General features: G+C 45.6%; 1 protein-coding gene across 5 annotated transcripts; it reads right to left on the bottom strand.

Moving 5' to 3' along the window:
• Positions 1–2826: 2826 nt before the first annotated feature.
• On the bottom strand, positions 2827–19835 carry LOC123051061 (MADS-box transcription factor 56). 5 transcript variants are annotated; one of them, XM_044473826.1, is made up of 9 exons: positions 19709–19835; positions 19358–19605; positions 4886–4967; positions 4129–4190; positions 3951–4050; positions 3806–3847; positions 3618–3659; positions 3266–3463; positions 2827–3120 (listed from the first exon to the last, which is right to left on the bottom strand). In XM_044473826.1, exons 2-8 carry the CDS (start codon positions 19540–19542, stop codon positions 3290–3292), a joined length of 687 nt encoding a protein of 228 aa, XP_044329761.1. In that variant the 5' UTR covers positions 19543–19605; positions 19709–19835; the 3' UTR covers positions 2827–3120; positions 3266–3289. The 5 variants fall into 5 exon arrangements, 4 of the variants coding, with proteins under 4 accessions (XP_044329761.1, XP_044329777.1, XP_044329754.1 ...); XM_044473842.1 differs by having other exon boundaries at positions 3266–3460; XM_044473819.1 differs by having other exon boundaries at positions 2827–3463.
• Positions 19836–21616: the final 1781 nt, after the last annotated feature.

Genomic DNA, 21616 nt, shown 5'->3' with positions numbered 1-21616 from the left:
TTCATAAAATCTTTGATGAGATCCTGAAACATATACTCACAAAGAAAGATAGCATAATGTGATGTCATTAAAACGAGGATATCTCAAGAAGAGACTCCCCCTGACACCTGCAAGTCCCTAAGTCTTCGCATACCAATTCCATGAACACATTTCTGGAATGTAGAATTTGGTAGAGACTTGGTAAATAAATCAGCAAGGTTGTCGCATGATTTGACTTGCAGAATGCTTATTTCCCCGCTTTTCTGAAGATTATGGGGAAAAAACCATTTAGGAGAAATATGCTTTGTGATATTACTCTTGATGTATCCTATTTGCATCTGCGCAACACAGGCCGCATTATCTTCGTAGATAATGGTAGGTGATTTTATCGAACCCATTCCACATGACTGTTGTATGTGGTTTATCATTCTGCGAAGCCATACACATTCGCATGTTGCTTCAAATAATGAAATTATTTCAGAATGATTGGTAGATGTTGCCACCAGAGTCTGTTTCGAAGACTTCCATGATATAGCAGTGCCGCCATGTAGGAAAACGAAGCCGGTCTGAGATCTGGCATTATGGGGATCAGACAAATAGTCGGCATCTGCATATCCAATCACATCAGAGTCCTGATTTTTCTAGAACTGGAAAAATAGGCCAAGATCCTTTGTGCCTTGGAGATATCGAAAGATATTCTTCACTCCAGACCAATGATGTTTGGTAGGAGCTGCGCTATGTCTAGCAACTAGATTCACTGCAAATGCAATATCAGGTCTTGTGCAATTTGCAAGATACATAAGCGCTCCAACAGCACTAAGGTATGGAACTTCAGGTCCCAACACCTCTTCTCCATCATCCCTTGGTCTGAACGGATCTTTCTCTACGTCTAGAGATCGAACCACCATGGGAGTTTTAGATGGATAGGATTTGTCCATATTGAATTTCTCCAATATTTTCTGGATATAGGCAGATTGGTGTACCATGATTCCTGAGGGAAGATGCTCAAGTTGAATACCTAAGCAAAATTTGGTTTTACCCAAATCCTTCATCTCAAATTCCATCTTTAGTTGATTGCATGCTTCATCAATGTCTGGTGTGCTGCCAATGATGTTGAGATCATCAACATACACAGAAATGATGCAAAATCCTGTAGAGGACTTCTTGATGAAAACACATGGGCAATCAGCACTATTGGAGTAACCTTTCCGAAGAAGGAACTCGCTGAGTCGGTTGTACCACATCCGTCTCGACTGCCTTAAGCCATATAGTGACTTATTTAGCTTTACACAATACATGTTGCGTTTTGCATTTTTATTCGGGACAGAGATTCCATCAGGAACCTTCATATATATGTCCGAATCTAGTGACCCATAAAGATATGCGGTCACGACGTCCATCAACTGCATAGATAGACGATTTTGCACTGCCAAAGCTATAAGATATCGGAAAGTGGTTGCACTCATTACTGGAGAATATGTTTCAGTGAAATCACTGTCGGGTTTCTGCGTGAAACCATGTGCTACGAGCCTTGCTTTATATCTCACCACCTCATTGTTCTCATTCCGTTTCCGGAGAAAAACCCATTTGAATCCCACAAGGAAAACACTGGGAGGTGTAGGTATTGCTTCAGTGAATACCTTTCTTTTGTTAAGCGAGGCAATTTCTGCTTGGATTGCATCCTTCCATTTAGGCCAGTCGGAGCGCTTTTGGCACTCAACGATAGACCTTGGATCATGATCAGTGAGAAGGGTATCTACAATCTTTTCAGCAAAATATATGTCGACAGTCGTAGTCTTACGGTCAAATAATTCTCCAGAATCAACATAGTTGATGGAAATTTCCTGCACCCCTAATGACTCTTCGTGATTTCCCAATACGATCGAGTCTCGGTGTTCCGATGTCCCAGTCAGTTTTTGCACACTGGAACTGGGTTGTGGAGGTTGCCCTTCCACTGGGTGTATACTACCCATCAGGTGTTTGTCAACGTTGAGTTGACCTGCATTTACTGACTCCGAGGTTTTTCTCCTCGATTTCCTTTGCTGCTTGCTAGAAACATGCTCCGGGTCAGAGGCCGTACTACTCCCCCTCTTTTTAGGGATAGGGAGTTGAGTGGTTTTTATTGATACCTCCACTCTTTCCGGCGCGTTTCTGGCCGGGTTTAAGGATTTTGTAACACCTTTCAAATCAGTAAATGAATCTGGCAGATTATTTGCAAGATGTTGCAAATTAATGATCTTTCGAACTTGAAGTTCGGTCTCATGGGTACGTGGATCAGAGGATGAAATGGAATGAGCATTCCAATCAATTTCCGAGCATTCTTTCTGGTACTTGAAATCTCCCCCTAATGCCGGAAAATGTTCCTCATTAAATATGCAATCAGCGTGACGGGCTGTGAACATATCCTCGGTCAGGGGTTCCAGGTACTTAATAATCGACGGCGATTTGTACCCCACATAAATCCCCAACTTCCTGTGTGGGCCCATAGATGTCCGCTGTGGTGGTGAGATCGGGATGTATACAGCACATCCGAACTTACGCAGATGGGAAATGCTTGGAGGATTTCCACGTACCAATTCCAGAGGGGAAGAACTGTGATATGCAGTTGGCCTCAATTGTATCAAGTCAGCAGCGTGCAAAACAGCATGACCCCAACAAGAGATTGGCAAGTTGCAATTCATCAACAAAGGTCTTGCAACTTAATGACTTGCCTCATTATCTTGGCAAATGCATGATTTCGTGTGGATAGAAGACACACATATGACCATCGTGTAGATGCGTCAATCAGAACCATGAAATACCAGAAAGGTCCAGACGTGTGGATAGAAGATACACATGTGACCATCGTGCTGATAACGTGTTTTGAATCAGAATGATCAAATCCTTTGATCGATGGTTACAGGCCCCCTTTTATATGTCCCGAAGAGACACGACGATCCCTCGAGGAGACGTCGGTTCCAGGAGATCAAAGGGAGACGTCGGTTGCGGGACAAACTGCAACGACGGTTTTGGGCAAGGGGAGATTTTACCCTAATTACAGAATTATTTTTAACAAGAATGCCTCCCCTAGTTCCATTTGCCGGCCGTTGCGCAAGAAACAATTGGTGTACTGGCGTTTCACCTTCAGTCGTCAGAGGTTCTCTGCAGGTTTGACATCGTCGCAGCCGCTAATTTAGCTTTGCAAGAGATTATAGATTCTGTCTAAATATAGAGAATAACAGAAATGGTGGACTACTGATTGGCCACTTCATGCATCTGTAGAGAGTTTATTTGTGTGAGGCTCAACCTTCCGGCTGATTAGCTATTTGGCTTAACCTGACCGCCGGTTGGAGCAGCGAACCCCGGGCAACCCAATGTAGAGCTCCGTCTCCACGTCCTCGTCGCTCGGTACCGGTTCCTGCTCTGGTGCCAGCTGGCCACGTGGCTGCAGGGGCGTGACGCAGTTCAGGGCAGGAACCACCAGCGAAGCCTCAAGGTCGCGCTGCTGCAGCGACAAGATCGACGTCAGTGACTTGGTAGAATTCCATACATAATACATGATGGGTGCGAGACTAATTTGCTATGTTCTCTGTCTCTTGCATATAAGATATCAGGTACTCTGCAGTTTTACTTGCAAACAAAGTATAAGAAGTCATCACCTTTCCACGCAAGTCTTCGTTGTCTTTGAGAAGCGTCCTCTCCTGAACATAGTACAAGAAGCATGCAGAATTAGTTGGCGTGTGTACTGTGAGTTATTTATGTAGATAGGCTGCTGTAAGAAAAGAAAAAGGCCATAAGTTAGTCTGGCCTTTGGGGTTATGCATCAGTTGGGGCCTTGGGGGTATACCTTTTCTTTCAGGTTAGCTATCTGCTGTTCGAGCACCTGGGTCTGATGGCAGTGGAGTCAACACATACACAGATTCAGGTTAGTTTGTGTAAAATTGAGCAGCTCACCTGTTTTATAGCAATTCAAGAGTTTTTGACTAGCCAACCTTCTTTCCTCTGATGATGCGGAGACTCTTCTCAATATTTACTTCCAGACAGTTCAGTTCTTCAGCAGAGCACCCTCCTAAATTCTCACCCAAGATCTTTCTGCACCTCATATAATTAAGCATTATTTTTGGCTGTTTACGTATAATCTAGGCTTCAGAAAGTGACAAGATTGCTTACAGCTTCGAAACTTCAAGAGCTTCAAGTTTCTTTGCCAAGCTTACAGTATCGGCTTTGACTTGCTACAGTTCAGAATCCAGATGATTCAGCATAAGAATGTGTGTCGTCACATCACATGCCATACTATTAATGCCCAGAGCTAACATTTAAGTCCTTATTATACTGAAAACTAATGGGCAGTATATAACTACATATCATGTTTTTGCTATTAGCATGTGTCCATGTGATATTGCAATAGTGAGCTGGCATAAGTTAGTTGCAACAACAGCTATAGCTCCTGATTTTTAATTGGTTAAATGAAGAATTGCACAATCTTTGAGGGTTTAGATGCACGACCATTCTATTAACATTTGTTTTGCTGTATTCATTGAAGGTGTAGAAGAGTATCCAGTCATTGGTCAACATGACAAATACAGTATTAAAGAGAGCATATTGTGATCATGTTCCTACATTATATACATTATAAGGGTCGTGCAGGTTTTAATTTAGCTATTACGTATCAATTGAATATACAGTGGCGTGTATCAATATATTTAGTTGTCACGCAGGTCATTGACAAATTAATATACTGATGTAAGATACAAGCAAATTGCATCACTGCTATACTGTGTTATGGCTATATTCTGAAAAAGAAGGCCTTAATATATACAAAATGGAGATGTACTATAACTTGATATCACTTGCCAGATATTCACATGATTGTAATGGATTATTCAAGTCTTAATCAACAAAAAAGTTGACATATTAGGATCTTCACCTGTATATCTGGCTGTACTGTCTTGTTATTAACATTATTATCCTTCCTATAAGACTTATAGCGGTCAATCGATTTCTGCAAGCTGAATCACACATATAATAAGAAAACTAAAGTTAGAACTTAAAAATTATTTTTCTGACAAAAGAAATAAAGATGTTACACATATTTTCTTGAGCGCCAAGAATGCAATCTTTTGTCAGAGGGATCAAGGACATCAAGATATATGTTGGAAATGATAAATACTTCTGAAGGACAAATAAAAACGATAATGAGATATTGAATATAAAACGCCAAGAATGCAGTGTCTTGTCAGAGAGTTCATGAACATCAAGATATGCAAACAATATTGGAAATGATATTTAGTTTTCAAGAAAAAATAAGGTCAATAATGAGATGCTAAAGAGTGTAACATCTGGCTTAAGCTATCCTTCTTATGACGTGTGTCACTTTCATGTTGATGTTTTAAGCCATACAAATTACTCCATAATCAACGCTGGTACTCTCTCCGTTCCAAATTACTCGTCGCAGAAATGGATGTATCTGGAACTAAAATACATCTAGATACATCCATACCTGCGACAAGTAATTCGGAACGGAGAGAGTACATGCTAACTCTCAAAATGGTGTTGGTGATTGTCACAACCTAGATTACGGTGGGGATAATCGTGGGATGTTGGAGGGCGGGGGAGAGGCTGTTTGGGCTCTGGCTTATTTCTTACTCCCTCCGTTCCGAATTACTCGTCCAAGAAATGAATGTATCTAGATATATTTTAGTTGTAGATACATCTATTTGTGTGACAAGTCCGAACGGAGCGAGTAGATACCAGATTACTTGGCATAGCTGCTCGCAACTACAGTATGTAGGAAGGAACGATCCAATCTAGTAAAGAAAAAGGAACGACCCTAACAGAATCCAAACTAACCAAATTAACAAGACTTGAAGCTCTAGATAACATTAATCTTAGGATTTAGCTCTTGATGATGGTTTGGCAGGTCCTGGACTTTGTAGTGGTGGTAGTGATATAGTTACCGGATTAGAAGAGGCGTCGAACTCCGAATCTCCGATCCCCATCGACCTATCCAGATCGGGGTTCGAATTCGCCCCGACCGTCCTGTGCTCGCTCGCCGATTCGCCGAATCCACAATCGATCCGAAATAGAGCGCTCACTCCTCTGCCCATCGGTGCACGAGGAACACGCGATGGGGCGGGGGATACTCGTTGGCCGGCGCGAGGCAGCGGCTGAAGCATCGGTGCTGGAGACCTGCGCACAGATGGGTAGGTACGTCCGGTGGTTCTCGCGGAGTGAGGGGTGGCCAGGAACTTGAAGTTGGAGGAAGAGGTGGCGGAAAACGGGAGACGGATGTTTGTGTCATGGTGGCGGCCATGGCGCTGTAACTGCGCGTAGCGAGAGTGCAGGGGTTAAATCTCACTTTCCCCATTTTTTTGGTACTCCCTCAGTAAGACTAGCCACAATGAAGAGTAACATACACTAGTAACATACATATATCCCTAGACTATATTACTACCTTCATAGTGGGTAGTAACATAAGTGTGGTAACATGTAAATCTTTATTTATTATGTTATAGACTCATATTGCATTGAGACATGTGATGTTATAGTAACTACCTAAGTTACTACTACTACCTCTTTCCTCATTAACTCATTGCCACATAAGCAAATTTGCTGAGCTGGACTCGATGTTACTACTGAAGTTACTCCCACTATGGATAGTCTAAGAAAACATATGTACTACCTTGGTCTTGATTTATTGGTTCTTTTAATAATTTGTGCCAAACTTTAATCTTAGATTTAACTAACAAAATGTTAATGCATATTTAAAAAATGATATCATTGAAAACTATATTCAAATACGATAATTTTTGTGATATACATTAAAATTTTGTTAGTTAAATCTATGATCAAAATTTAGTACAAAATACGAAGGAGACGGATAAATCAGGATGGGGATAGTGGTACGATTTAGACATAGGATCTGTCCCGCTCCCCTCAAAAAATTTAGGCATATGATTTTCCTTTTATCGAGTTTAGGATCTTCCATTGTTGTTAACTATGTGTTCTATATAGCTATAACCGTGTTGCCAATTGAAAACCGTGAAATCGCCAACCCAATCTCTTATTTGCAAATCAGAGATGTATAACCCCTAAGAAATCCCATTTGTATGAGGTAGCGAATTACGAACCACGAGCTCGAATCGTGAATAGAGCGAATCACGAATCTGGTAACTACCGCGATACTGCTTTCCCGCACATGGCACTACTCCTGCCTTCAACAAGTTGCTCGTCCTCAAGCTTGAAAGTGATCAACATTGAAATTCTACCATGTTTTCCCAAGAAGCTTCAGAAGCAGCAGCTCCTTCCCAATGACTAGGAGGTGATGGAATGACCCTTCCATGATCTATCGCGGGTCGAGGAGGTATATGTTGTGATTCACCATGGTAAACCTTTAGGGCATTTCTAGCCGCGCCGCCAGAAAGGCCTCTCCAGGAGATTTTTTCGCGCCGGCGCCGAAAAAACGGCCCAGTCGCGCCCCCAGGAGCCCGATTTTCGCCGGCTTGGGCCGAAAACAGCGCCGGCGGACCCAAGGCGAACCCGGCGCGCTGGGGAGCGCCCGGGGGCGCCGGGGCAAGCTGTTTTGGCGCAAAAAAGACGCGGGCCAGCCGCGTCAGCGACTCGGCGCCTCGTCTTCCCCCAACGGCCTCGGTTCCCGCGGGGAATCAATGGCAAGGCTGCCGCCGGTCAGCCTTGCCATTGATTCCTCACGTGCGGCGCGTCACGGGACGGCGCGCCGACGCCTCCCCTCCCTCGCACGCGTACACACGGGCGCGGCCCGGCTATAAAAGCCGGCGGCCTCCACTCGCCTGTGCCCACACCAGCCCCGCCCCTCGCCGCCGTCCAGCCCCTTCCTCTTCCTACCTCTCCCGAGCGCCGCCGCCCAGCCCCTCCCTCTACCTCTCCCGAGCCCGCCCAGCCCTGCCGTCGCCATGGCAGAACGCTTCCCCGGAGACAAGGCGGCGGCCAACGGCTTCGGCCGCCGTTCGCTCCGCGAACAGGAGTCCTGACTCCTGTTCCAGGCGAACATCCCAGCGCCGCCGGACATGTGCGCCGGGCCAACAGGGTGGAGACTCAGCGCCGGGGGAGTGCCCATTCCCCCGTTGCCCGACGGCGTGGCGAAGCTGAAGTACTTTGCCGAGGAGGTCGAGATCGTGCGCGCATCCCTCACCGACGCCGAACTCTCCCTCCCCCAGTACGCCGCTGACAACCACGCGGCCTGGGCGGCGTATTTCGAGCGCCGCCAGCAGCAGCGCTTGGCGTCCACCAACGGCGCGCCGGTGGTCGGCGGCCGGCAGAACAGCGAGGGACGCCACCTCTGGTGGGGCGTCCCCGGCCGCACACTCGAGGGCGTGCTCACGTACCTCGAGGGCGGCAACGACCCGCCGTTGGCGTACCCCCCGGCGAGGGTGGTAGCCCCGGCGCAGCACCGACGCGCCGGGCCATGGGCGCCAGGGAGGTTCGGCGCCTCCTCTTCTTCCTCCTCATCACGCTCTTCTTCACACTCCTCCGGCTCTCCGGCGCTGCTCGGCGTCAAGGCCAAGCCCGCGGCGGAGACGCCGCTCAGCCGGCGCACTCGCAGCGCCGGCATCGTCATCAACGAGGGCGGCCGGCGCGCCTCCTCCTCGCCGGCTCCCCTGCGCTTCGTCAAGCCAAAGACGGAGCCGGGGCTGGCGCCGGTGAAGGCGGAGTTCGCCGACGACGACGCGGCCCTCGAATGGGCGCGCCAGGACTCCATTGCGATGGAGAAGGCGCGTCGCGAGAAGGAGAAGGAGCGCCAGTGCGCCGCCCTACGCCGCTTCAAGGAGCGCCGACGCGGCCGTGAGGAAGGCGGGGTCGTCGTCTTATGCGATAGCGACGACGACGACACGCCGCCGCCTGTTCGCCATGGCGACGCCGGGCAGGGGTCCAGCAGGGGCACCTGCGTCAAGGAGGAGAAGGCCGACGACGACGATGGTGGCGACGGCGGCGACGACTTCAGCCCCTTTCTTTTTTTAGATTAGATTAATGTAATGTTTGGCCGAATTTCGCTAAAATTTGCCATGTTTGGCCAAAATTTAACTAGTTTATATCATAACTTCGCCGAACGGTTCTTTTTTTTAATACGCGCCTGGGGGCGGCCCTGGGGGCCGACGGCTGGGGACCGACTCGCCCCCAGGGCCATTTTTTGCGCCGGCTCACCCCCAGGCGGTGCTTTTAGACGCCCCCTGGGGGGCCAACGGCTGGAGATGCCCTTAGCAAGGTAACTTGAAACATGTAGTGGAGACAGACCATAAGGGCAGCTGTAATTTGTAAGGCACTGAGCCAACTCTAACCATCGGAGTTATTTCCAGCAGATCCCTCAACAACGTATCTCAGCTAGACGAGTAGACTAGAGGGGAACAAAAGACGGGTTACCTAGGTTCAGGCCCTCAAGGTCGAGGTAAAACCCTACTTCTTGCTCATGTATATTGATTGATGTAGGTGTACAATAGTGATTGAGGGATTGAGAATAATCTCTAGGTTCTCTCTACCAACTAGCCTAGCCCATCTGAATGGATGGCAAATCTCGTGTTGAATTGTTGGTGTAGACAACCAAACTCCTTGGAAATCTCTTCCCGCTAAGATGATTTCCACGGGTCAATTTCCCAAGGAACAGTTACCAACATTTCAAATGGAGGTCCAACCTAGGAGGAGGACAAGATCAGGCTTTGGTCTAGCTGCTTGAGATAGCCATTGGTCAACTAGGCGTGCAAAGGACCATGGGCCCCATTAAGGCCACGCCCCATCGGTCATTACAACTTGACCAGACAGAATGTCTCATGCGCTAGCGTCATTGACGACACACCTTGATTCCTGCATGCCTTAACCATGCGTTAGTGGGAAATGGGTAGAGTTAACTTCCCGCATGACATGGTGTGCCCACTGCCGTTTCCCCTTCGTTAGAGCTTTATGAGGGAAAGATCCTGAGGAGCACAACATAGGCCCATTTCTCTCCATCTTCTTCTCGCACCCTAGTCTCTATTGTTCTTCTCCAAAGTTCTCCCTCCCTCCCTCTCTCTCTCTCCCTCCCTCCCTCCATCCCAACGACAATTGATGGCTCCTAAGCTGACCAAGGTCCAACCGACAAAGTGCGGAGCCGTGGGCAAGGAGGCCACTGCCAATGGTAATGGGAACTTGAAGGTCATATCCAACATCAAAGGGAAGTGGATGGCCTCCACCACCATAACCATGCAGCTCCAACATCTCTTCGAGCAAGGGTATCTGCCACCGTCAGGGGTTGCTAACTGCCGCTCATCGGTGCTGATGACTGCCTAGGGAGAGGTCAAGGAAGTTATCCCAAAATCCATAGGAGGACGAGTGGGTATGCTTCATGCCATTCCTCCTCCGTGGCCTCAGTTTTTCCAGCACATCATTTCTTCTGACAACTCCTACATTTTTAGGTTCTTCGGCTTCACCACCTCACCCCGACCAGCGTCCTGCACATTGCCCGCTTTATGGCTTTCTGCAAGTGCTGCCATGGCATCGAGCCCATTTCGTCCTCTCGTAGTGGTACTTCCAAGTGAAGATCGAGAACAACATCATCGAGATCAGCGAGTGTGGCGGAGCTGCCATTACAAAGAAGTCTGGATCCAGGTAACTCAAAGGACCCGAGGAGGAGTCCAACAAGAAGTGGCAGGAGGGATGGGTCTACATCCCCGATCTCAAGGTTGAAAATCCTCCACAGACCGGCTTCGTCGAGGCCTTCACCTCGGTTCCACCCATCCAACACAACTCCTGGAGCCCAAAGCTCGCCAAGGACGGTTTGACGATGGTTGAAGTGATGATGGCAGTTATGGAGCGGGGCATCCAACCACTTAAGGCCAGGGAACACCTAATGTACATGCACATCGATGAAGGTGACATCATTGGAAGCCTCCGGGACAACTATTTCAAGGGGAAGTCGAGATGATCTTGATGATGTTTAAGGGGATACTGCAGATTTCTCAGAGGAGATCCAGTTCCTCGGCTTCCTGACCAACGACCAGCCATGGTGCCTATTGTAGGTGCCATGATTGAGGGTCCTTCTGCCAGCTCTACAACGGGAGATGATGAAGACGAAGATCCGGACCCTGAGGCCAGGGATAATAAGCCAGCCTTCGGGGATCCACTTGCGCCAAGAGTACCACAGGAGTCGGTCATGCCCCGAGCGACGTAGGCCCTTTCAGCTCTTCCAGTAGTTTCATTAACAAGGCCAACCGTTGAAGCCAGAGCCATGGTGGTTGTGCAAGCCTGGCGAGCCATCCCATTCCCCTCTGCTAGTGCCGCCTTTGGGCGCATCCCATTGGACATGTTGAGTGACTCCTTGGAGGCAAGGACAGTGCTTCGCCAGTGTGCGGCCAAGAGAAGGGAGGGAGAGGGAAAAGTGGATTCGTGGTGGGGTCCGAGACTGAGTTGGCGGTGTCCGTGGCCATCCGGATCTACCCTAACCCCCTGCCCCGCCCCAAGTTTTGGGATGGGTTGTGGGATTTCAGACGTTCTTACCAATCCGTAGATATTTGGTGAATATCATTGGATGGCTAAAACTGCCTGGATTGTCCAGTCCGTACATATGTGGAAAGATTTGGTGACCCAATTGGAGATACCCTAACTATCTCTAGGGGTATGCAAGCTACATGTAGTTTTGGCGTACCATATGGATGTGGTGACAACTTGCCATGATGTATCAAAGAAACCACTGAAATGTGTGTAGGCCAAGCCAACCTACTGACCGACATTCAAGGATAGTGTTCACAATGCTTGGCATCATAATATTACTGATCATGATGTTGGGCCTGGGCAAGACGATCTTAAGCATTAGCAATGAACCCATCTCGATTCATGAAGTAATTAAGAAATCAACTACTCGTATGCAGGCTGCAGCAGTATCATAGAACCATAGAGTTAGGGGGCATGCGTAAACACAATCTTGAAGGAGTAGGCCTTAGAGCAATATGAAAGGATGTATAGCATAATTCTACCAAAGGAAGCCATTCGAGCCAAGTGTGAGGATGATCGCTCATCATACAACGTAGATACATCGCAGTTACATGTTTGACAAACATTTTTTGGTCTCCAAACTGACAAATGGAAGGCAGAGTTCGTGTGGAACTGAACCATAGCGAGGCGGGAGCGTTCTAACCAAAATTGACTTGTAAAGACAAGGTCTCGATCAGATATTATCGTCTCTGGTAGGTTATGAAGCCAAACAATGTCGGTGAAGAAAGCATGTGCGACTTTTACTGTCTGGTAGGGGATGAACAAGAAGAATGAAGTGTGCCATCATTGAGAAACGATCCACCATTGAAAGAATGACTAGTTTTCCGCACTCCCATGAAAGGCCATGCACAAAATCCATAGAAATATCAACCCATATATGGTATTGGTTTGGCAGTGACTGTAAGAGGCTTCTTAGGTGCATATACTCAGATTTATTGTGTTGGAGAATGGGAAAGCATGCACAAAGTTCTCCATAGCACATTGAACACTCATGGCCAGTGTCATGCGCCAAGCCAAATATGGTGGGAATGGCGGAGAGGATGGCGGGATGTAGATTGTCCACCATATCTTAGAAGGTCATCAATGCAATCCCAAGGATCCCTGAGGTTACCCGCCTCTTTCTATTGTTGCCACTCAAATAAGTGTCGGTTACGTTATCATAGTTGCGCACAAGTGACAAGAACACGAAGGAAATGCTAGACAAGCTGTCAACAATCTTTGCTGTTCCTTCCAACGGAACAAGGCCCCAACCACAATGTTTAACTTTCCCATGCATTGAATAAAGAAATAATAACCGAGGAGTTTTCTAAACGGTGGTGTTGAGGGATGGTGGATAAGCATTGATCGAGGAGGTACTTCAAGCAGTCACGACCTAGATTACAGAGGGGATAATCATGGGATGTTGGAGGATGGGGTGAGGTTATTTGGGTTTTGGCGTCATGGCACCAAAAATTCGATCTACAGGTAAACCATCCCCTTTTCTGTTATTTCTTCGAAGCCCGTTTACACGAGGATTGCCTTGCTTTAAAGCATAGCTACGAACTAGGACGGAGTACCCAAACACAATCCAAACTAACAAAACTAACACGACTTGAAAACCATGAGAACTCTAATCTCAGGATTTATCTACAATGGTTCAGTTGGCTCCAGGACTTTGTGTTGATGGCGGTATTGCTTGCACCCACCACATGACATCGTAGACGAGGCCGGTTGATAATTTTGATTATTGCCAAGCACCCACATTTCTAACCCCTCGTTAAATGGGCTTACGAAGAAAAATAAAATGAACTACCTAACTTTCCGGCTGGCACAATTAATCAGAACATATTTTCTTATAGTTGAATGGTTACCCAACGGTTACCAGAATTTAAATTACTTAGAGAATTGATGTAACTTTTCCGTGTATTCCTCCTTGAGTAAAGAGAAGTTCATTTGTTGGCCAAAATTTGCTAGTAGTATGCCCGTTCTTCAAATTACAATATCGAAGAAGGCTTTCGCCCCGCTTTATATATAAAGCATCGACCCTCGTACAACCGAACCATACAACACATCACCCAAACACACACACACACACACACACACACACACACACACACACACACACACACACACACACACACAAACACACACACAAAACAAGATACAAAGGTGCCGGAGATCGGCTAAGCCAACTCGAAGCGAACAACGGATGTACAACAAGCATCGCTACGAAGATGACGGAGCCCTCCACCGAGAACAAGATGTACAACAAGCATCACTACAATGGATGCATGAAACTACTTTAGTGGTGATTTATCAATTTAAACCCATTTTTAGATGTTATTTTGCTAACTTAGTTCAGCCGTTGTATATCATTTGATGAAGCAGATTCGAAAGTAATGTGACCATGTGAGATCGCATGGCCAAAGTAACACATCCAAGAATAAATAAGGACTTGTTTAGCTCAAAGCTGACTTTGCCATAATGAATAGTACCACGTGAGAAATCCCATGCAACGTTCCTTAGTTTGTACTCGCTTAGGCAATGACATAGCAAAACAGGAAGCAGAATAGAAGCAAGTATATGTGTGCATGAATCCAGATTAATACATTTATAAGCCAAACCAGTTTCATGAATGAATGCCATAGCTAGCTTTGATTGGTTAAACTATCAACAACACTGAATATTCAATTGCATGTTCAAAGTTACATAAAAATTACCCCGAAAAAAAAGTTACATGAAAATTATAGTGTTAGATTGTGAAATGTAATTTAATAATGGTTTTTTACGGGAATAATTTAGGCGTCAGTTAGGACAAGCAATCTGCCAACAGTGCAAGGAAAATCGGAAAGGCGGGGTAATATTTATTAAATAATACCCACTATTACAATGTACCTTACATTTTTTTGAATATAAATGTTGATAAGAATAAATTAAATATTAGCCTACCAAGCTAAGACCAGATAAGATGAGGAACAAATGATTATTATTTAAGGAAACAAATAATCATATTCAATGAAAAAGATAACTTCGTTTGGATATATAATCATCATAACTAATGCTCAAAGTTTAGTCCAATACTATAGTACCATTGGCACAATATAATTTTCATTCAAAGTGGACAGGAACACTAATTTTTGAATGTGATATTGATTAAAATAGAAAATAATATACGAAATAAACATTTTATATTCTTATAAATATTTTCATTAATAATTTTCCATATTGAATAAAAAACGTAGTATAGTGAAGTAAGTTCATTCAGTGTGTAACTGTTCAAGACCTATCATTAACTTATTGGTAAGCATATTGTAGGGAAATCAATACTTGATCTTACGAAATATAGTCTAATTTGTCCATAGACTACTGTGAGTAAACATCTGAAACTATATTTGTGAATTAAAAGAATAGTCCAATCACATGAAATTTTAGCAAGACATAGGCAACACTCAATTTTAGGGTAATATTATTGGATTCATTTATCAGTAGAGTTGCCTAACAGATAACATGTCTGTTTCGATGTGTGTGAAACCTATGACGGATCGTCTTGCGCAATCTAGAAATTATACTTGCCATGCCAAATGATTTATGTATATACAACCCTAATATTACTACTTAGTTCTTTGAATATATATTTTTCATGGTTGCCTGCTATATATCGAGTTATTAATTTGAGAGGTATCTTTAATAAGATTTAAAGAAAAGCAAGAATTAGAGAATTAATAGTAACTGCATAAAAAGGGAGTTTCATGTTTTCCATGGAACTTTTCATATTAATGAATCTCGTTGTTAAAACAGTTGCTTTTTTATTTCTAACAACGACGGGTTATTTTAAATTACTCCATATTTACAACGGAGTGATAATCAATTACGTGGTACTAATTAATGAATCTTAAGGAAAACAAAGAAAGTATATCATATAACCCTCAGTGAATAAAAGTGCCCACAAAGTTGAATAACTCTAGAATCAATTCACTCCGCTCTACTCTCTCTCTCTCTAGTACTAACTACTAACACATACACACATAGAAAAGATATGCTTATCCATACACACTTCATATTTACTTCTACTACTCTTTTTTGTGCAGGTATCTACTACTCTTTCTTACCAACATGAAACATCTAACTATATGTCGAATGCGTGCATACATCCCTAACTTGCACATACTATTTGGCCAGTAAGGCTGTAGAAAATATCCTTACCCTCATCATAGTCTCCAAGCCGACATGCATTATTGCTAGCTATTTCCTAACATGCATGCATATATAACTATACGAGAAGATTACTAATTTACTACTAACAAAAGGGATGCACTGTTATTCTCGCATTTACAAATTGGATATGTATGAAGCTATCTGAAAGCCTGTCTGGTATGTTTGAACACATTGTTTGGTTCACTCACACTATAGCCAAATATTAAGACATGCCTACATACTCCCTCCGTCCGGGTTTATTAGGCCTAAAGACAACTTTTCTTAGACCAAGACACATAGTAATTTGCTCACATTAATTATTCCATTCCACTCCCAATGCACTCTCTCACATGCATGCAGCCAATGAAAAAGCACACATGAAGTGTATTAACTTTTCAGCCATGGCACCAACAACAATAGCTTTCAATACAACCAATGAAATGGTTGCATGCATGCACCTTTCCAATGCGGGGCCTTATAAAAGGGGACATGCTTGTGATGCTGAGAGGCCTAATAAACCCGGACGGAGGGAGTACTTGGTTGTGAGAAGTGATGTGTTTGACCGTCTTGACAGAAAAATTCTACCAACATAGAGACAGGAAGTTAACCAAATATGACTAGATCATATGTACTGAACGATTGTGCCCAATCACAAGACAGAAGTTTAAGGTTGATTAGCCTACAGTGTACCAAAGTAAGCACTAAATCATACACCTAAATGAAACCAAAACAGCTGATGAGAGTGAACTCATAAATTTGTCCAAACCCAGGAGAAACATGCAGTTTTCATGCTCACGATTAAACTACAACTCGTCAAATGCGAAGGACACCCGGCCCTGATCAGAAAGCACGCCGAAACAGTATCGCATGTACTACCACACAACCTGACCAACAGTGCGGACCCCAATAAAACAAGCAAGAGATCTACTGTGACAAAGGTCACACAGCCGAATCACAGGCCATACCTCGAACAGAACTGACGCGATTAAAAAATAACCAGCAGGCGCTCTTCCTCTTCATCAAGTAGGAATTTTGGAGTGACTTATTTGGAATATTTTAGTGCATCAAAATGTCCCCGTTCTGCTCAACTTATCAGTTCAAATTTCTTGGATATTAATTAGCTCAATGTTCGTACTCCTTCCGTTTCTTTTAACTCCGTTAGATTTGTCTGAAGTCAAACATTGCAAAATTGACAAAACTTATATTAAAAATTATCAACACCAACAATATCTAATAAATATAATACGAAAGTACATTCCCTCATGGATCCAATGATATTGATATTGTATTGCGAATGTATAATTTTTTATATAAACCTGGTCAAACTTTGAAGAATTTGACTTCAGACAAACCTAATATGTGGAGGGGAAAAAACAAAAGGAGTACTTGGATTATCTTGTCAACTTATTTCATTGGGTTAGTCAGTCTGTTTTCCTGGCATCTATTTTTAATAAATTGGCTGTATCTTTCTGATTGTTCTTTTGCAGTACAATATTTCTACCGCACAGAATAAAATCACGACAGTAGGAAAGAGGAAACAAAGTACATATGACCGTTTTTTTTTTGCGGGGTCCTAGAGGTTGCGTCTATATCCACCTCAGTCATAAACAACATGTACTCCATGCTATCAAGATGTGCTGTGAACCTCAATAACAGGATAACTATCGCTGTCCAACCTCCACCCCCACCCCTCCTCAACAGTTTCTTCTTTTATTTCTGAAACACTGACGAGTTATTTTAAATCGCTCCTTAGTTACAACGGAGTGATAATCGATTACACAGTACTACTAAAGAATCTTGGAAGGTAAAAAGAAGAAGGTACATCATATGGTGCTTATAATTCCCAACGAATAAAAGTGCGGACAAAGTTGAACGACTCTAGAATCAATTCAGTCGGATCTACTATCTCTCTCTCTCTCTCTATCTAGTACTCACACATACACATATAGATAAGATATACACACTTCAACTTGACTTCTAATACTCTTTCTTACCAACACGAAACATCTAACTATGTTGAATGCATGCATACATACCCCTAATTTGCACATATTATTTCGCTGGTAAGGCTGCAGAAAATATCCTTACCCTCATCCCAGTCTCCAAAGTCTTCTAAAAAAAACCTTTTTGAAAAATCCTAGTCTCCAAGCTGATCGACATTCATTGTTAGCTAATTTCCTAACATGCATGCATATATAACTACCCCCTTTGTCCCAAATAAGTGTTGTTGATTTAGTACAACATTGTACTAAAGTATGTACAATTTGTTAGTACAATGTTATACTAACTTTGTACTAAATGAGCGACACTTATTTTGGGACGGAGGAAGTATCTGACAAGGTTAATAGTAACAAGAGGGATGCACTGTTATTATCGCATTAACAAATTGGATATGATGAACCTATCAGCTGAAAGCCTGTCTGGTATGTTTTTACATAGTTTGGTTCACTCACACTATAGCCAAACATTAAGACATGCCTACATACTTGGTGGGGAGAAGTGATGTGTTTGACCCCGTTGACAGAAAAATTCTACCAACATAGAAATAGAAAATTAACCAAATATGACTAGATCATATGTACTGAACGACTGTGCCCAAACATAGAGATACATGCGATCAACCTGTCATAATATATAGTATAGTAAAGATCGAAACATAATACTAGGATTTCGTACAGAAGTTTAAGGTTGATTAGCCCACGCTGTACTAAAGTAAGCACTACATCGTACACCTAAATGAAGCCAAAACAGCTGAGGAGAATGAACGCATAAAATCCTCCAGGCCCAGGAGAAACATGCAGTTTTCCTGCTCACGATGAAACTAAAACTCGTCAAATGTGAAGGACGCTCGAATCAGGAAGCTCGTCGAAACTACAGTATCGCATGTACCACAAAGCGTGACCAAGGAGTGCGGATCCTAATAAAAATCAAGCAAGACATCTGCGTACGTACGGTGGCTATTGTACTGACAAGGGTCACACAGCCGAATCACAGGCCATACCTCGAACAGAACTGATGCTATTAAAAAAAACGGAACAGACGCGATTGGAGAGGGGAAGAGAAAGCATATCAAATCAGCGGTACTGCGAAGTGCACACAAGAGAAATTATTACGAGTACTTTGCTTTTATGGGTGAAGCTCACTGTCCTAGTCCGGACATCACATGAAATTTTTTCTCCATTTGTAGCCGTAGCCTTCCTTCCCCTGCCGCACCGTAATTGCTGGGCACGCCTGCACATTAATTTCGGCATTGGGCTCCAGGTACTACCAGCTGGCTATTATGTGTGTCCTTCATTTTTCAGGACCTCTTTGAATCGCTACCGCCTCTGATCGAACGGAAAGAACGGAGAAGAGGCAAGAGAGAAGGCAGCGAGGCTCCATGAGATAATGCGGGGGGAGTGAGAGGGAACTGGAGAAATCGAGGGGGAAAGAAAAAGCAAAGGCCAAAAGGTGTGTGTGGCGTGTGTGAGAGACGGAGACAAAAGGAAGAGCAAGCTAGCAAGAATGTGCTTTTCGATTAGCCGTGTGCATCGAGTCCGTACGGATACATTGGGGTAGAATGGGCAGCAGCTACAAGAGTTCTCGACCTCCAATAATAGTAAATGGCAACCACAGCATTGCAAACGCCCATGAACCCAAATACCCAAGCAGTAACCAGATTTCAAGCAGCAGTAGCAGCAGCAGCAGCAGGGAAACTAGATTTAAAGATTTGCCATTCGCGTGGGGTTACCTGGTGGCGCTGGAGAACTCGTAGAGCCTGCCACGAGGGCAGAAGACGGCGAGCGCGACCTCGACGTCGCAGAGCACGGAGAGCTCGAAGGCCTTCTTGAGCAGCCCGTTCCTGCGCTTGGAGAAGGTCACCTGCCGGCTCGTCTCGTTCTCTATCCGCTTCATCTCCGTCTTCCCCCGCACCATCCTTCCTGCCTGTGGCGGAGCTCGATCGATCCCCTCTCCTCCCGAAAACAGACCAATCAACAACTACACAGCGCGGTGAAAAACGAAGGAATTAAGTGAGTAAATTCGAGCCAGAGGAGATCAAAAGCGACCAAAGTTGATAGATCTGAGAGGGCAGTGCACTCACCAGAAATGGCTAAGCGAGGAGAAGGAGGGACCGCGCGGCCGCGACTGCGTCCCTGCCCGCGTCGCGTAGCCCGGAGTGGAAAGGGCGTGGTGTGAGGTGGGTGCGGCCAGTGTGCACTGGATTTATAAGAGCATCTCCACTCGGCCCCTCAACAGGCCCTAGGGCGTCCTTTTTAGTATGGGCGACGAAAAAACGGCTCAGCGCGTCTCACATCCTCGTTTATCGCTGGTTTAGACCGAAAGTACAACGTGTGAACTCAAGCCAAACCCGGCGCACCGGGGGCATGGGCCTGCACTGTCGGCGACACCGGCCGATTTCCCGACGTTTTCTTCCCGCTTTCCCTTCATTTCCCCATTGTCCCCCCTTCTTCCCCGCCGCTCCCGCCATTCTCTCCCCAGATCCGCTCGCCATGCCGCCGAACAAATATGCGGCTCCTCGCCTAGCTACAACGACGGCCAAGAGTTCAAGTTCCTTCATGTGTTCACCAGGATCGAGTCGTGCGAGAAATGGATGGAGGTCTGGCTCGCTCTTGCCAAGGCGAAGGGCACCTACAACCCGGACGCGCCTGCCCCGACAGCGGCAGAAGGGCGCCCTGATGGCAACAAACGAGCCAAGGCGGCGAGGGACGCGGCACCGTCCACCGAACGGCTGCAATCCTCGATCGAGCAGTGCATCACCGACACCAAGAGCAACGCCGCCAGGAGGGAGGAGAAATCCGATGCGAGGTGGTCGGCATTGATGACGAAGCAGGACACCAAGCTCGACCTTCTCAGGACCAACGTCGCCGCAAAGAAGAGGAACACCGACCTGGTGTTCTTGATGGGGGGAGACACGTCGACGATGGACAAGCAGGTGAAGGCGTGGTACCTGGCGGAGCGCGGCCTCATCTTGAACCAGATGTCGGGACCGGCGGCAACCATCGCTCCTACGCCCACGCCGACGCCGATCCCGAACACTGAAGCTATGCCCACGCCGACCCCGAGCCCGACACTGAAGCTGCGCCCACGCCGACCCCGAGCTCGAGCACTGCTGAAGCTGCGCCGTCGTTGACGCCGACGCCGACCTCGGCCTGCCCTACGGCAGAGAAACCTGTTGTTTGATGAGCTCCATGTCTATTGTTCCTACCATTTGATCGCCGGATTTTGACTATGATGATCACTGACCTGTGGTATGATGATCGCCGAACAGTGTCGTTTTTGGTAGCCGGAAAACTGAACTTTGAATTTGTATGCGTTTGGGGCCGAAACCTGGGGGCGCGACTGGGAACTCGATCGCCCCCAAGGCCAAAATATCGCCAGCACAAACGCCAAAAACCCTTCGTCGGGTGCGCTGGGGAACCAAACGGCTGGAGATGCTCTAAGACTGCCCATAGTGTGGGGAGTAATTTAGACCAGTAACATGCATATGTTACTACTCATAGTGGGGAGTATGCTACTATCTTTATAGTGGGGAGTAAGGCCAACTCCAATGCGCAACCTAAACGAACGTCCGTTTTGTCAAGATTCATCCGTTTGGTTCGGCAAAACGGACACTGGTACGTCTTCGACGTATCTATTTTCCCAAACACTTTTGCCCTTGTTTTGGACTCTAACTTGCATGATTTGAATGGAGCTAACCCGGACTGACGCTGTTTTCAGCAGAATTGCCATGGTGTTATTTTTGTGCAGAAATAAAAGTTCTCGGAATGACCTGAAAATCAACGGAGAATATTTTTGGAATATATAAAAAATATTGGCGAAAGAATCAAGGCCAGGGGCCCACACCCTGTCCACGAGGGTAGGGGCGTGCCTCCCCCCTAGGTGCACCCCCTGCCTCGTGGGCCCCCTGGTGCTCCACCGACCTTAACTTCAACTCCATATATTCGTGTTCGGGGAGAAAAAAATCAAAGAGAAGGATTCATCGTGTTTT

The sequence above is a fragment of the Triticum aestivum genome, chromosome 1A (genome assembly GCF_018294505.1).
Source record: "Triticum aestivum cultivar Chinese Spring chromosome 1A, IWGSC CS RefSeq v2.1, whole genome shotgun sequence".
Lineage (NCBI taxonomy): Eukaryota > Viridiplantae > Streptophyta > Magnoliopsida > Poales > Poaceae > Triticum > Triticum aestivum.
Note: the sequence above shows the minus strand (reverse complement) of the source record. Positions and strands in the feature narration are given on the sequence as shown.